Genomic DNA, 17,572 nt, shown 5'->3' on the forward strand with positions numbered 1-17,572 from the left:
CTTTGGGTTCCAAGCAATTGTTCATTGTTCACAGGACCAGTAACATTAAAAAGTGAAAATGTTATATTTACTTTTAAGGTTTTAAAAATAAAAAAAGCACAATATAATTGGATAAAATTTATAAAATCCCGAAATCGTATGATTTTTTCAGGCTTTTTCCAGAAAAGCACCAATTTTTGGAATTTTTGCCCTACACATGTGCCCCCTGTCTAGGTAAGTTGCCATGAGTCAGGAAATGTAGGGGGGAGGAAGGGGAGCCCCAAAACATTTTCGATCTTTTTCAGCCTATCAGTCATCATGTAGAAAACACGCCAGCGTTTTTTGGGACTTAGAAAATTTTTTTACTTTTTTTGAAACAATCCCTATCTACTCTATTGCGCTTCGCCAGGTCTGAGGTGGCGAAGGAAGTCTAGCGTAAAAGGTAGCGTTCGCTACACTGCGCAAGTTAGTGAATTTGCGTAGTTTCGTCGCTAGCGAAGATTCGCCTGGTGTAAGGTTGCGAAGTAACACTAGCGAAACTACGCCAGCGTTCGTTAGTGAATTTGCGCAGTAGCGAAAATGCCAAACGCTAGCGAATTAACGCTAGCGTTCGGCGCTTCGCGCCTTAGTGAATTTGCCCCTTTGAGTGAAGCACCACCCAGAAATGCATTTTTAAGGGATAATTCTACAAAAAATCACCTTATTGGAGACTTTGTTCAACACAGAGGTAGGTTGTGAGGTTCTGCTTATTTGTTCTCCAGCAATGAGCACAAAATTGCCTGCATTGAGGGTTCTACTGTCATAAATGTATTTGGGAAGCTACAGGTGTCCGCCATAACTGGATTCCATTACCTTTGCCTTCAGCCCACCAGTATTAAAGCAACCCAGCTATGTAAATAATTGTCAGGGGCAAATCTGTCATACAATTTAAACCCACCTTGTAAAATGGCCAAATAATTAGCAAATAATTGTGATACATGTCACACTTATACATAAAACTAAAACAAATTGACTCTCTTACAACGGTACACGTTTATTGGTTTTTAGAAAAATATCATTTCATTCTGTGATGTAATATCTTAAAGTATCCATGATTATAGTTAGGCAAGCCAAATAGGCAAATACAGGTTTATTTAGATGTGCAATATTCATTACAACACATTAATCACTAAATATATTCAAATCTACCGTTTCATTAATTATTTACAGCTTTACAGACAAAAAAACAGACTTACAATGCCTAAATAATAGCCTTACAATGTGATATAAGAAATGAATTTGTTTATTCTGAGACTGTATAGAGCTAATTGTCTTAAAGGCAACCTGTCACTAAGACATACAAAGCTATAAAGTAAAAGTTCTTCAAATTAAACGTGACACCTAAATTCTTTATATATGAAATCATCCATATTATAAAGTTATGTCAATCATATACTGCCTGGTGGGGCATAGAGAAGCAGGGTAGGCCGTTACTTTCACTTCCCATTATGCACTTCCTAGATGTTACTGCTCTCCTTCCCCTCCCTCCTCACGGTCTATAAATGTATATACTGTGTGTGGGTACAGTCATCTAGCAACATAAACAAGCTTTTGGGATAATGCAAAGCTTGCCTTAGTAATAGTGTTAAAGGCCCCTGCCTGTGTGCTGCGATTGTTTATTCCAAAACTGAGGGAAAAAAGATTAATATACTTTATATAGTAGAAGTAAAGTTTAGCACAATATAAAATAATTTGGAATTATTTCTTAGGGTGACAGGTCCCCTTTAATTATTTCCAGCATTAAATTAAGAGTCTGTAGGTGCTCTTGTGTTTATGTTATAGCATGGCTAGCCAAGTTCTTGACTACAGTTTCTTGTATAGCTCTTGCATTTTCCATGTATAGTTTCATGCAGAAAAGACGTGTATAAGCTCAGCAAGGCATTTTGCCATTGGAGGAAAAAGGACACCTATAAGCAGTTGAAAATGTTTATCCTTTTCTAAATAAAACTCTTTAATTTTTTTGTACATTTAACTATTACATATCATCTGGCAAAAGTATAGTGTATAGATGTTTTCCAAATAGGTCACTCACTGATTCTCATGCCATGCAATGCACTCAAATAATCCTCGTTATTTGGATCCAGTTCCAGTGCTTTCTCATAGTAATCAATTGATTGTGTAACGTCTCCATCTTGCTGACTAATGAATCCTAACAATCCAAATCCACTGCTAATTTTCTTTTTAGCCAACTTTTCCAAATTATTTTTGGAAAAAGATCTGATCTTTGTTGTATTTGGTATCAATAATACTTCCTTGTAATGCCTTATGGCTTGATATTCAGATCTATTTTGATATTGCTTAAATTTGGCATAACTCCAATGAACCTCTTGTTTCTCTTCACATGTTATATTGCTCAGATTTAGTGCTTTTTGATAAATAGCCTCAGCTTTTTCAAACTGAGAGTCTTTAGAGTAGATATAGGCTAAATTAATATATGCTTCAACAAATATTTTTTTTAATTCAAGAGTTTTTTCGAAATGAAAGATAGCAGAAAAAATGGTATCACGTATATCCCTGGTAAAGGTATTGGTAGGCTGATTCAATGACTTTGCAGTCTTAGCAGATGTAATTAACATTAACATCTTATCTTTGTAACAAAGCCCAATCTGGTAGTGAAGAGAACATGAATTGGGAGTTTGGTTTAGGGCTTTCTTGAGAACGGTAATAGCAGCATCAACCTTTCCTTCTTTTCTGTAAAATTTGGCAGCATATCGAAGTAAATATGGTGAGTCTGGAGTTTGTCTAAGAGCCTCCTCCATAATCTTTTCTCCTTCCTCAGCTTGATCCATAGATAGATATTTCAAAGCAAGAAGAGCCTTAATCACAGAATCATTTTCATTCAATTTCACAGCACATTTGAGCAACTCTAAACTTTCACAATTGTTTTTTGCGTAAAATCTGTTATCTTGATTTTCTAAGCGATACATGACTGTGGCATATCCTGAATTGAGCTCAGGATTGTCTGGATTTAACACTAGCGCTTTCTCAAAACACTCTTTAGCTCTTTCACAGAACTTCCCATAGAATGTTAACAGAGTCCAGGCCTGTTCTCCGTATATTTCAGTAAGAAGAATATCATGTTCTGGAGAAGATTCATATTTCTTGTAAATGGCTTCTACTTTTTCTAAATAAGACTGAGCTTTGCTAAACTCGTTTGAATGGTAGTACAGCCAGGCATAATTACTGTAGGTCACAGCTCTTTTGATATCCAGATCAGCAGACTGTGTTCCTTGCAGGTGTTCTTCTGCTTTCTGAAGCTGTGTAATTGCTTCTTCATTTCCTCCTTTCAAATAATTTGTGTAGGCCAATAAATTATGGAGCCTATGTCTGGGTATAGAAGGTAAAAATGTGATTTGATCATGAAGCCTGTCTTCTATATTGTCAATATCCGTCTCGTCTTTGAAATAAGTCCATGTGAAATGGCACTCCAGTTTAAGCAGAAGGTTCTTTAGTAATTCATCTGACAGGTTACTGGAAAAATATTGAATGAAAATTAAATTTACTGTATGCATACTTTGTGTATTTATTAAGCAGCTGTATTATCAGATAGAGAAACAACACCATTGTTTTAACAACAGACTGAGTAAAATGTGTACTGTGGTGTCTTCATGATTCAATGCTCATTCCTAATTGACTCTATGCAATTCACTTCAAATTTACATGTCAGCAGGTGCCATTTACTGGCCACCTGTTTTAAAGTAAACATCTTATTGGTTGCTATAGGTTACTGCTCCTGGGCCTTTTAGTACATATGGTGATACATCTCAGCATGTCTTTAAACCATAAAGCCTTAAAGTAACTAAACCCTAAAAATGAATATAGCTAGAAATGTCATATTTTATATAGTGAACTTACTGAACCAGCATAAATCAAGGTGTCAAGGTGACAAAGGTCTCATGGAAGAACGATACGTTGGAATAATAAATAAACTTTATCTCTTTTTCACCATATTTTAAAGCAGCGATCCCCAACCTTTTGGTAACTCATTACAACCAATCAGCAGGCAGATTTTACGGATCAGGTATTTGCTATGGGCTACTAGATGAAGGGAAACTTTATTATCCTAATTGTATGTTATTTGCCTTCCTCTCCTGCCTCTCTCCTGACTTTCAAATGGGGGTCACTAATGTCAGGAGGCAAAAAAAATGTTGCGCTCTTCTATTTATTGCCAAGTCTATCATTCAAACCACTGCTTGGCTGCTGGGGTAAATTGGACATCTGATTCTGAAATTCCAAACTGGAGAGCTGCTGAACAATTTACAGGTCTGCATTTATGAGTTCCTTGCCTTTTTGCATTGTTCAAACACGATCCACACAAGAAATAGATAAAGGGTTCCAAAGCTAATCCAGGCAGGCTTAAAGGGCCATCTGAATTATCATGGGACAGGGAGAAACTATGCACCAGCTCATTACCTTTCCTTAACCTAAAACATTGTTTGATCTCATACTTCTGCAGAACTATTCCACATTAACTTATTGTAAACTATAATTAAAAATGAATGCTTGGAACTGTATATGCTAATGGAAACTTGTTCAAAACAAAATTACTTGCTGCTCACATACATTCCTAAACAGTTCTACTAAATAAATACATTTATCAGTCAGCAATTTGAGAATGGCAAGGTGAGAATAGGAAGGTGTATATTCCTTTAAAGGAACAGTATCGTCAAAAAATAAAAGTGTTTTAAAGTAATACAAATATAATGCAGTGTTGCCCTTTACTGGTAAAACTGCTGTGTTTGCTTAAGAAACACTACCATTGTCTATATAAATAAGCTGCTGTGTAGCAATGGGGGCAGCCTTTCAAAGGAGAAAAGGCTCAGGTTACACATCAGATAGCAAATAAGCTTTGTCTGTCTAATGGTGTTATCTTTTATCCATTAGTTATCCTGTGCCTTATAGCCATTTTTCAATTTCTGCCATTGCTCCCCAACAATAGTAGTGTATCTGAAGCAAACAGATCAGTTTTACCAGTGCAGGGCAACAGTACATGATATTTTCATTACTTTAAATCACTTTCATTTTTTGGTGTTACTTTTACTTTAAGTGGGAGGGTGAATGTGCTTTGGACAAATGGTTTACTTTTCAGAGAAAGTCACTTTAATCAGCTTAAATGGATACTGTCATGGGAAAACATGTTTTTTTTCAAAACGAATCAGTTAAAAATGCTGTTCCAGCAGAATTCTGTACTGAAATCCATTTTTCAAAAGATTTTTTTATATTCAATTTTGAAATCTGACATGGGGCTAGACATATTGTCAGTTGCCAGCTGCCTCCAGTCATATGACTTGTGCTCTGATAAACTTCAATCACTCTTTACTGCTTTACTGCAAGTTGGAGTGATACCAACCCCCCCCCCCCAGCAGCCAAACAACAGAACAATGGGAAGGTAACCAGATAACAGCTCCCTAACACAAGATAACAGCTCCCTGGTAGATTTAAAAACAACACTCAATAGTAAAAACCAAGTCCCACTGAGACTGATTCAGTTACATTAAATAGGAGAAATAACAGCCTGCCAGAAAGTAGTTCCATCCTAAAGTGCAGGCACAAGTCACATGACTGGGGCAGCTGGGACACTGACAATATGTCTAGCCCCATGTCAGATTTCAAAATTGAATATAAAAAAATCTGTTTGCTCTTTTGAGAATTGGATTTCAGTGCAGAAGTCTGCTGGAGTAGCACTATTTAACTCCAGTCTACAGCATTAAAATAGTTCTATTCCAAGGGATGTCATCTGCCGGGTCCATTTCTATGTGGAGAAGGAGATGATTATGCGGAAGGCGAATGATAAAGGTGAAATTGACTTTGATGGTGCTAAACTCAAGTTGTTTTCTGACCTCTCCAAATACACGCTAAGGCAAAGGAGAGCGCTTCGCCCGTTGTTGCAGGCCTTGCAAGACAAGGGTATCAAATATCGGTGGTGCTTTCCATTCGCCTTAATTGCATCTGATAGAGGACGCACGGCGGTGCTGCGATCCCCAGCGGACTTGGAGGATTTCACGAAACGGCTCAGCTTACCCAAGATCTCGGTTCCGGATTGGAATCAACTCGCTTGGGACCCGCAGAGGAGACCCCCCTGAAAATTTGGAGCTTCCGACCCTGTCCGAGTCATCGACACCTCTATACAGCTTTGACCAGGACTGGAATATTGGCCGGGACTCCTGTTTGCCTATCTAGTGCTTTGGCCGACTCCCTCGATGAGATACCTGTGTAACTGTACTAGTAATCGATGGCAGCTCTTCCACCGTGATCTGGGAGACGTGAGATATTAATGCCTACGCCTTTTTCTCTATCTTATTTATTTCTATCTTTCCTCCCTCCACTTCTTTCCTCTTGTTTTACTATCTGCAACTTCGTCTGCATATTCCAATGTTCTGTATTACAGATATGTGAGAGTGACATACTACTACTGCTGTTACTAGGTCTGTGCCCACTATATGTGCCTTTTATGGTTGCTACAAGTGGCCTGAATGTGGGTCTGCACGAGAGGCCTTAGACTGCCACTACTTCTCTGTATCCTTAATCATCCTGAGTAGCAGTGCGTGTGCAGGCGCGCATCAGGCTCACGATTATTTGTGCCTCTCAGGTGCATGCGTACCTGTTAGCTTTCTCTGTAGTGATCCCCCACGGTGCTACGACTGTTTCCTACTTTTCTAGTCCAAAACTTAAAATTTAGAAAAAGGAAAAAAAATAAAATAAATTATCACTATTCCAGTTTGTTCTTGGTGGCTTTGGAGGCCCCTTTTCCTCTTTTACACCCCTCTCTAGTGTGCTGTCCAGTACGACATGGTACTGGCGCCCGACTTTGCTCCCCACACTAGGGAAACCATGGGCATGAGACCCGTGATCACGGTTGTGTACTTAGTTTTTTGTTTATTGTTTATTGTTTGTATGTGAAATCCCGAATCCCCTGACACAGTTCCAATTGCTTCATCCCCCAAGCCCGAGGAGTTCATGCCCTGCAGTTTGGTTTTTGGTAATTTTGGATAATGGCTAATATTAGAATCTCCACTCTAAATTGCAGAGGCATGAACACTCCAGAGAAAAGGTCACAATTGCTATACGAAATGCATAAGTCTAGAACAGATATCCTACTTTTGCAGGAAACGCATTTTAAGGAAGGACATAGGCCTGTGTTCACCAACAAATACTATACTACCTGGTTTTTTAATGACAATCCAGAGGCTAGGACAAAGGGAACAGCGATAGCCATACACCGCAACTGCACACATCACTTGATTGACTCCAAGAAAGATAACTCGGGGCGTATGCTTGCAGTAAAAATTGAGATACAGAAATCTATTCTGACCATAGTCAATTGTTACGCTCCGAATGTTCAACAGCCCCAATTCTTGGAGAAATCGTTCCAATTTTTGTCCAATTTGATGGAGGGAGTTGTGGTTGTGGGGGGAGATCTGAACATAGCGCTGGAGCCCCTATTAGATGTATCCACTGGGAAATCGAGTATCCCCTATCGCCAACTGAAAAAAGCTAAAACAATGCTTTATTCTCATCAATTAGTGGATAGCTGGAGGTTTCAACACCCGACCGTTAAGGATTATACCCATTATTCTATTCCACATAACCAATATAGTCGGATTGACTACCTTTTCATCTCCCATCATGTCCTGGATTGGGTTAGAAACACAGAAATCGGGGCTCAGATCACCACCCGGTCCATTTAGATCTGAATGTCCCTGACCTTCCCATACGTGCTTGGTCTTGGCGACTTAATGAATCCTTACTGGATGATGCCCCTTGTCTTGCTGAATTAAGGGTTGTAATTTCTAATTTCGAATCTGATCATAAAGAAGACCCTACCCCGTGTCTAACTAAATGGGAAACTCTGAAGTGTATGTTGCGGGGTTCGTTGATTAAACACGGAGCGAGAATTAAGAAACAACGGGCTAAAGTTATGCAGGAGTTAATTCTTAAAATTCAATCCTTGGAACGATCCCACAAACAATCTCTGTCCCTACAGGTATTTGGTGAGTTGACTAAGGCTCGTCAGGAATTGTTATCTCTCACTCAACAACGCTATAAGAAATTTATTGAACAATGTAAGGGTCGGTTCTATGAGATTGGCAGTAAATGTGGGAGTTTACTGGCTAGACAGTTAAAGAGGAAACATTTGGCCACCTACATTCCCCATATTAACACTCCAGATGGCTCGACCACTCACCTCTCCTCGGAGGTGGCTGAGACCTTTAAGCAGTACTATCAGGCACTATACAATATCAACAATCCCGCCGCCTCAAACATTTCCCCACAAATGTTGGATTATATCAAAAACTCATCTCGCATAACGAATCACGACCCGTCCCTGCAGGAAGCGTTAGCTCAGCCTTTTACAGCAGAGGAACTTAAGGCAGCCATTACCACAACTCCGAGCGGAAAGAGCCCGGGTCCTGATGGTTTCTCAGTGGGAATATACAAATCCCTGGGAGGGAATTTGGCTCCGGCAATGCTAGCGGCTTATAACTCTATCTCAGATCTCTCGCCTCCCTCCCCAGCATTCTTGGAAGCTACCATCACCTTAATTTTAAAACCGGGCAAAGACCCGAAGAACTGTACCAGCTATAGACCCATTTCGTTGTTGAACGTAGATACCAAATTGTACGCAAAACTGCTGGGTAACAGAATTAAGCCGTTGTTGAATGATTTGATACACCCAGATCAGGTGGGTTTTGTGCCCGGAAGGGAGGCGAGAGATAATACCTTGAAGGTCTTCTCTCTTATACAGACTGTTCAAACGGGGAAAACCCCGGTGCTCTTATTGGCATTAGATGCGGAGAAGGCCTTCGATAGGGTGAGTTGGGCCTTCCTTAAAGCGGCAATGCTGCAGGTGGGATGGGGTGAGCGGTTTATATCTAAGGTAATGGCCCTTTATACTGTTCCCACTGCTAGGATTAGAATTAACGGGATCCTGTCTGAACCGTTTAGCTTAGCGAACGGGACACGTCAGGGGTGTCCCTTATCTCCATTGTTATACATTTTGGGGATGGAACACCTTTTGCAAGCGATTAGATCGAATCAGCTGATATTGATATTGATATTTCTTAAATCTCCATTCTTGTCCACTCCGCCCTTACTTGCGGAATTGGTTAATTTTGGGAAGTTCAGTAACTTTAAAGTAAATGTCACAAAATCTGAAGCTTTAGATATTTCGTTGACCCCAGGAGAAGCCCGGCGAATACAGGAGAATTTTCCGTTTTCCTGGCAGTCTCATTCGCTTAAATACCTTGGCATTCAAATCCCCAGAGATCTGAGCCAGACGGCAACATTGAATTACAATACATTGTTAGCTCAATTGAAACAGGATATCAGTTCTTGGGGGTTGTTGCATCTGTCATGGTTTGGAAGGATCAACGCCATAAAAATGGTTATTTTGCCAAAATACTTATACTACTTCCAGACCATACCTCATCCACCGCCCCCAGGGATGATCCAGAAGGTCAATACTATTTTGATACGATTTGTTTGGGACAACAAATCACCGAGATTGAAACGGTCTATTCTATTTACCCACAAACGGAAAGGAGGCTTAGGGCTCCCAGATCTGCATACTTATTGCCAGGCGGCCAATTGCCAGCGTATTGTGGACTGCTTCCATCACGCCACTTGCAAATTATGGGTACAGCTTGAGCAAAACCAGATGAAGCAGCCTATAACGGCGCTTCCTTGGCTGAAAATGTCTGACAGACTTAATAGACAACTCCTCCCCCTAGTTACGCAACTTATGCTCTCTATGTGGGATAAATTATCCAGATCACTCGCCATCTCCAGTAACCCGGGACCCATGACCCCGCTGATTGGTAATCCTAGTTTCCCTCCAGGTACTTTAAGTAAGGGGTTTTTACATAAACGTGGGCGTGACACTTTGACATTTGCCTCAGTCAGAAGTTCTAATGGCATAGCCCCCCTTCACGCTATTGTTGCTGAGCCAGGGAACTCTTTCTCCTTTCAATTTATGCATCACCAGTTAGTACATTGGTTCCAAACACACTCTGAAAAGGTCAAGTTATTAACTGATACAACGCCATTTGATGAGCTATGTCTAGCTAAGGCCCCACCACAACATACCATTTCGCAGATTTGCAATATCATTCGCAATCTTAAACAGTTACAGCTACCTGGTTACACTACGAAATGGGCAGATGATAACAAACGCAACATTACCGAGAAAGAGTGCGATGTAAGCTTTAAGCTAACACATACGATGGCAACAGCCTGTAAAGCGCAAGAGACGAATTATAAAATTTTGTCCCGATGGTATCGGTGCCCGGTGGTCCTTCATAAGATGTTCCCAAACTCCTCTAACAAATGCTGGAGGTGTAATTTACACAAGGGTGATATGCTGCATATGTGGTGGGAGTGTCCTATGATTCGTACCTACTGGGTCGCTATAATAAAATGTATATCTAAAGTGATGGCTATAGACCTCCCCATTGACCCTGGGATGGCACTTTTGTCAATACCTCCTCCACAAACCATTATTGTGCGGAAGGCATTGGTTGCTTTCGCCCTAACGGCGGCAAGATCAGTTATTCCCAGATATTGGAAACAAAGTGTTACTCCACCCGTAGGGGACTGGATAAAGGAACTTAATTCTATCATGCGCAATGAAGAATTGCTCTCTTATTCCAACAAAACACAGGACAATTTTGTCCGCACATGGTCGACGTGGGTCGTCTTTAGAGAATCACCTGATTATACTACTATGCTGGTCAGTTGATTGCGTACTCTGTTTCTTTGTCCCTCTACCTGTATGTCCGAGACAGCTCAGGGTGACCTTGAGACAACTCATAGGATGTTACATACTCGGGTTTAGTATTCCCCCTCGTTTGCTGAGAGGGGAATTAATGGTTTTGCATTGGAACTGTGTTCCCCCCCCTCCCCTTGTTATTGATGTATAGCGTGCATACATGACTCTACTTTGAGGTATGTGTTCAAACTTTCTGTTGCTATGGAAATTGTATAAGTGACTAAGACTACACTTCGATTTCTACATTGCAACATGTGATAGTCCATGATTGATACTCTCAGGATATGTATGCATGTAACTCTTCCATATCAGTCTTGCTGTTTATTGTGTGTATTTTGTCTTTTAAAAACGGAAAATAAAGAATATATAAAATAGTTCTATTTAGAGGGACCACTGTAGTAAGACATTGTGAAGAAAGATGCAGGGAGTTATCATCTAGAGTGCTGGATGGTTGTCAGCAACGTTATGTGTTTTGGATCATTTGGGTTTCTAGATGTGCTTCACACAGATTGGATTACATTGCAGCCTCTCTAGGAAGCATGCACATTAAATTTTGAATATAAGAGAGTAATGTGTATGTGTGTTTGTAAATTTAAGTGTGTTAGTGTCTGGGTGTGTAAGAGAACCTGTCAAACTCATACTCGTGTCTGTGAGCGAGACAGAGTATAATTGATCTTGTGCATCTGTATAGTTAATCATAGCAGATCACTGGTTTGCTGTTTTACTTTGCTTTACTTTTCTTTTTTACTTTATTACTTTATTACTTCTTTACTCAGATTATAACCCTTTTTCCTGCAATTTAATCCCCTTATTCTTCCTTTTCCTCACTATATCCCATCAGAAATATTGGTGATCCATATGTGCTCCATGTGCAATTTATTACCTTCTAGATTTGTGTCTTTGCCACCAAAATATTCGTAGAATTAGTACTTTTACATTTTTGCCCCCCAATGGAAAATTTTCTGCGGACCCATGGTGCTGGCAGGCATTATATGACTGACGCTGAGAGTTTTAAACAAGTTTATAAACAGTATTGATATTTTAATAAAAAAATATTTGGGATTCATGTTTAATTTTAAAAGGACTTTAATTATACAGTTTTTTATATATATGGGTGACAGGTCCCATTTAATTGGTGATCAATATTGAAAATGCTACTTGGTTGCCATGGGTTACTAGATCTTTGCTACTTTTATTATATAACTCCTCAAAACAAACTTGAATGGGCTTATATAAATTGAATGAATTTCAGTCTCTGTATTCAATAGATTTCCAGTTAATGAATCAGCTGATGCCTAACCCCATAACTATACTGTAATCCTCTCTTCCAGCATACCATACACAGTAACACAGTTTCCCAATAAATCAGATAACATGCAAATTCCTTAAAGGGATACTGTCATGGGAAAAAATGAATCAAAATGAATCAGTTAATAGTGCTGCTCCAGCAGAATTCTGCACTGAAATCCATTTCTCAAAAGAGCAAACAGATTTTTTTTTTATATTCAATTTTGAAATCTGACATGGGGCTAGACATTTTGTCAATTTCCCAGCTGCCCCAAGTCATGTGACTTGTGCTCTGATAAACTTCAATCACTCTTTACTGCTGTACTACAAGTTGGAACAATATCACCCCCCTTCCTTCCCCCCCAACAGCCAAACAAAAGAACAATGGGAAGGTAACCAGATAACAGCTCCCTAACACAAGATAACAGCTGCCTGGTAGATCTAAGAACAACACTCAATAGTAAAAACCCATGTCTCACTGAGACACATTCAGTTACATTGAGAAGGAAAAACAGCAGCCTGCCAGAAAGCATTTCTCTCCTAAAGTGCAGGCACAAGTCACATGACCAGGGGCAGCTGGGAAATTGACAAAATGTCTAGCCCCATATCAGATTTCAAAATTGAATATAAAAAAATCTGTTTGCTCTTTTGAGAAATGGATTTCAGTGCAGAATTCTGCTAGAGTAGCACTATTAACTGATGTGTTTTGAAAAAAACATGTTTTCCGATGACAGGATCCCGTCAATAATTACCTCATGGTGTTGGTTGTTGTTGGAATCTAGCAGATGCTCAGCTGTGAATCGCAAACACTGCAGCCAGTCTCTTATAAGGATGCACTGCCATCATGTGATCTCTCAGTAAACAGGGAGAAACGAAAGTAGATAATAAACTATATTCCTATGGAAACTAAATTGTGGTGTGACTTGGATATTGCCCAAGGACATGATAGAGAGATAGCAAAAAGGAAAGTTCTGCTCTCAACAACATTTCTCATTTTTAAGCAGAGGTGAACTGGGGCTGTGATCATAAAATGACAATTTTTTTAAATCCCCATTTAAATACAACAGGGATTGTTTGTCCATATATGAAATGAGTGTGGAGATTCTGAGTATTTAGTCATTTTACTTTTATTTCCTTTGGGACAAGACATTGAATAGCAACATTTTTCAACAACGGTCTCTTGTTTCACAAGTTGTCAGCCTTGCCTACAGCCTGTCCCCCCTTACCCAGGACATGGGATAGCTTGCAAATGACAGGTTTGAATTTACTTACAAAAATGAAGTCTGTAAGTCTGTAAGTCTGGAGAAAAATCAATAAACCTCATAGAATGAAAAAACAAAAACATACATTGAGCTTGCCCAAAGCAGGGAAACTGGAGTATCTGTTCAGAGCTTGTAATCATAGACGGAGGGTGTTTTTTTTGCTTGGGTAGGCCAAGTCTAATGTTACATCAACAGTTTCTTCTCTGGCGGAGGTGATTCAGCCCCATATTATAAGCTTTGGCAAAAGTTGTAATTCACCTGCCTGAGCACATGGGGTAGATTTTTGTCTAAAAATGCACTACAATCTGAAATCTGTCCCATACATGGGCTGACTTAAGATGACTAGCTGGCCTGGTTAAGTATGGTCATATATGATTGGGTTGTTTAACATTAAGGGCACTTACACACAGGCGTTCTTTGCGGCGCATCCCTGCATTCCGATTTGTTCCGTTCAGCCGCAGGGGAGCGCAGGAGTAAATGCACTCAATTATTGTCAAGGGAGCTATACTCACACAGACGCAGGTTGGACGCAGTATGTTGCATTCCACCTGCGTTTGGCACTTACATGCATCTGTGTGAGTACAACTCCCTTGACAATAATTGAGTGCATTTTCTCCTGCACTTGAACTTGATGGACTTTTTATTTTTTTAACCCAATTTAAATATGTCACTATGTAACTATGAATAGATCAATAGAACTACCATTGATAGTATTTATTTTTTTGTGCAATGTAAATATTAAATAATCCCCACATACCAGACAAGCAGGAGGATGACTATCACTTATTTATTTTTGCTACTGGCTAACTTGGTACCACAGTTTTTGTGTTGGCCTACTCCAATACTACACCAGCTACTATAGCAGTGTTACAGCATTAACCACATTGGCAGATAGTCTTTTATCACCGTTTAGCAGCTGCAAAAGTATTTACATAGTCATGAATGCAAATAGTGGACTCTCATATTGAAAGTGCCGTATTGCTTATTGAGTGATTGCATCTCTATATATATATAGAGAGAGAGGAAGAGAAGGTATGTTTGTACATATAACTGGGATTCTCACACTTGCATGCCTGTTTAAGGGAACAATCGATTATAAACTGCTGAAACAAACAATGTTTTCTAAGAGTTTTCCCCAACAGCTACAATTAATTATTCAAGTACCAAATGTGAAAAATATTACTTAATGTCATTGATATATGATATTTTTTCCTTGTTCAGGTTGGCTGGTGGACACGACCGGTGACTACACAGCAGCATTCCTTCTTAGTGGATTCTCCATGATATTCTGCTCTATTCTTTTGGGTCTGGCTAAAATAATAAATAGGATAAAGAAGAATCCCCAGGCCACAGTTGTCCCCTCTTCTGATATAAAGCAAGAAGTCTGGACTAATGGAGATGTGTCCTGTCTCAATGCAATAAGCCAAAAAGAGATGTAGGTAATGAATTGTGCCAAGAACAAACACATTTCCATTGTTCAGCATCTTTCCCATGTGGGCCTGGACTAGAGTCCTGCGTAGGTCCATTTTTTGAAACCCGTACCTGCAACCCAAACACACAACCCACAATTTTGATCCATATGTTCCCGCTACCCGACCACAATAGGCCAACTAACCTTCCAACCCAGGGGACACGCGAAAGTGACATTTGACCGGAATTGATGTCACTCTAGTGTTGAATTTTAGCAAAAAAAAATTTAAAAACTGGATCAACCTCGCACCTTTGTTGGGTACCCAGCTGGGTTACACTAGGACTACCTGCACAGTCAAGGAATCAGGGATTTTTTGCCTGAAACTCAACCACTTTGCAGGTATTCTGCAGGTACCTGACCCAATGCAGGACTCTACCCTGGACTGCTACAAAAGGGGTGAAGTTATCTGCAAAAAGGGGGGAAGGTTGGAAAGGATTTTGGTACATTTGGAGTGGGTTAGGCAGGTTGGGGTGTGACCAGGCAATTGTATGGGGCTCCACCAATCCATATGGCAACCCTGATTCAAGGGCTCTTTTCTAACACATGTGCTAATTTGCAAAGTGCATTTGCCAAACACAAAATCAGATAAAAACACTTTGTTCCTATAGAAGCCACTGGTCTCGTCATAAATTACAGGTTAGCTTTAAGCCAGGCCCAGAAAATAAGAAAGTGGATGCATCACTATCTAGAATCAAATAACAGATGATTTATGGTATGTTATATAAAAAGCAGATCTCCACTTTCTCAGGGTGGGGGCATTATCTTGAAGGGGAACTATTATGAGAATAAAGACGTAATAAAAGCTTAATCATACTGAAATAAGAAACCTAATAAACATAATCAGTTAAAAAATCTGAATTAATCAAGTTACTCTTCATTATCCCTCTCCTGGCATCTCTCTCTATATTCTTTCTTCATGCAGGAGTTGGGTGTCAGTTTTAGGTCTAATAGCTGTGTAGGTAGGTGTGTGAGAGCTCACGCCACGCACATACGGCAGTATTTCTATATAGAATTATCCAATTGCGCTAGTAAAGTATTTTATTTTAGAAAAAGCTTTATTTATGTGAAACAGTTTTATACATATGGGCTCTTTTATGTGATTTAATTATATAGAGACCTACACTGTTCAGCGGTATAGATTCACAGAAATAGATACCCACCTCTTCTTTGGGACTGGGTCCCCTGCCTTGTTATCCCACTCTGTGGAGGGTGGAAAGAAAAAGTCCTACCTTCTGGCATCTTTTGTCCATGAAATGGGATTCAGGAACAGGTTATGGTTCAGCCAGAGAGGAATATTCAGTTCCTACTGTACCTTAAGGACTAGTTAAGGTTCCTTATAGAGCTGACATGTAAGGAGCCAATCCCAGAGAGAGAAATAGGCTCCCAGGTTTAAGTTATTTATATAGTCACATCACATAGAGTTATATAACTTAGTTGATAATCACATGTCATAATAACTTTACATGACATAAGTATTGGGGAGCACATTGAGAAATTTATTTATTTATACTTGTTGGAGGAGCACATTGAGATATATATACAAGTGTTGGGGAGAACATTGAGATATATAGTATTGTTGTGGGAGCCTATAGAGATATACTGTATATACAACTGTTGGGGGAGTTCACTGAGATGAATATAGAAGTGTTGAGGAGCACAAGAGTGCATTGTAATATGTGTAGAACTGCTTTGGGAGTACTTTGTACTTGTACTTTGCCTAGTGATAGCAACAATTACCTCTTGTTAATAAAAAGATAAGTAGCTGCCCGTTATAAGTCAACGGTAACACAATGGGAGATATTTATCAAAGAGCGAAGTTAGAGATCGCCACAGTCCACTAGAGTGAAATTCCACCACTCTCCATCCATTTCTATGGGATTTTTATAAGAGTATTTATCAATGGGTGAAAGTTCATCCTTTGATAAATGTGCCTTTAAAAATCCCATAGAAATGAATGAATAGTGGCGGGATTTCACTCTTGTGGACTGTGGCGATCTCTAACTTCACTCTTTGATAAATATTCCCCATAATGTTCGTTCTTTTTTAAACACTTTTCAAATTGGCAGGGGGATCATTCTAACTCTTGTGTTGTTTAACAATAACTGCCTCTTAAGAATGGATATATTATATAGTATATTAAACACAAATAAGTACAGGTATGAGATACATTATCCGGAAACCCATTATCCAGAAAGCTCCAAATTATGGAAAGGCTGTCTGTCTCCAATAGACTCAATTTTATCCAAATAATCCAAATTTAAAATTTTTCCCTCTAATAATAAAACAGTAGCTTGTACTTGTTCCCAACTAAGATAAAATTGATCCTTATTGGAAGCAAAACCATGTTTAAATGATTTTCTAGTAGATTTATGGTATGAAGATGCTAATTACAGAAAGATCCATAATCCGGAAAACCCCAGCATTCTGGATAAGAAGTCCCATACCTGTATCACTAAAGCCAGGATTAGGTTTAAGAATCAGTCCAATCAGCATTTTTTGAAGAATTCAGATTCAGCCAAACCATTAACTGTTTAGGGGAACCAAATCGAAACCCCTAAAGATATGTGACTTTAGAGCTCTGTACAAATATATATAGTGAATAATGTACCCCCCCCCAATGTAAAATATAAGACAATTATAATTCACCAAGTAATTCCATGACCATATAAATGCGGGAGGCCGAAAGCCAAGTGCTTTTATCCAGGTCCGGGAATTCCAAAGGTGACTTCTAATATCATTTTTTATAACAGTGGGTACATTGTTTAT

At 39.3% G+C, this 17,572-nt stretch overlaps 2 protein-coding genes across 3 annotated transcripts in view; one reads left to right on the forward strand and one right to left on the reverse strand.

The window, feature by feature from the left end:
* The window catches only part of slc16a12.S (solute carrier family 16 member 12 S homeolog), a 90,598-nt gene that overhangs the window by 51,465 nt on the left and 21,561 nt on the right, over positions 1 to 17,572 (forward strand). For both annotated transcript variants that reach the window (XM_041570484.1, XM_018226927.2), the window contains one exon: positions 14,557 to 14,640. In XM_041570484.1, coding sequence (XP_041426418.1) covers positions 14,557 to 14,640 — 84 coding nt within the window. The remainder of the gene's footprint in view (positions 1 to 14,556; positions 14,641 to 17,572) is intronic.
* LOC108697458 (interferon-induced protein with tetratricopeptide repeats 5-like) lies at positions 1,860 to 12,919 on the reverse strand. Its single transcript, XM_041571020.1, has 2 exons — positions 12,826 to 12,919; positions 1,860 to 3,489 (listed from the first exon to the last, which is right to left on the reverse strand). Exons 1-2 carry the CDS (start codon positions 12,828 to 12,830, stop codon positions 2,043 to 2,045), a joined length of 1,452 nt encoding a protein of 483 aa, XP_041426954.1. The 5' UTR covers positions 12,831 to 12,919; the 3' UTR covers positions 1,860 to 2,042.

This window comes from Xenopus laevis, chromosome 7S (assembly GCF_017654675.1).
Source record: "Xenopus laevis strain J_2021 chromosome 7S, Xenopus_laevis_v10.1, whole genome shotgun sequence".
Lineage (NCBI taxonomy): Eukaryota > Metazoa > Chordata > Amphibia > Anura > Pipidae > Xenopus > Xenopus laevis.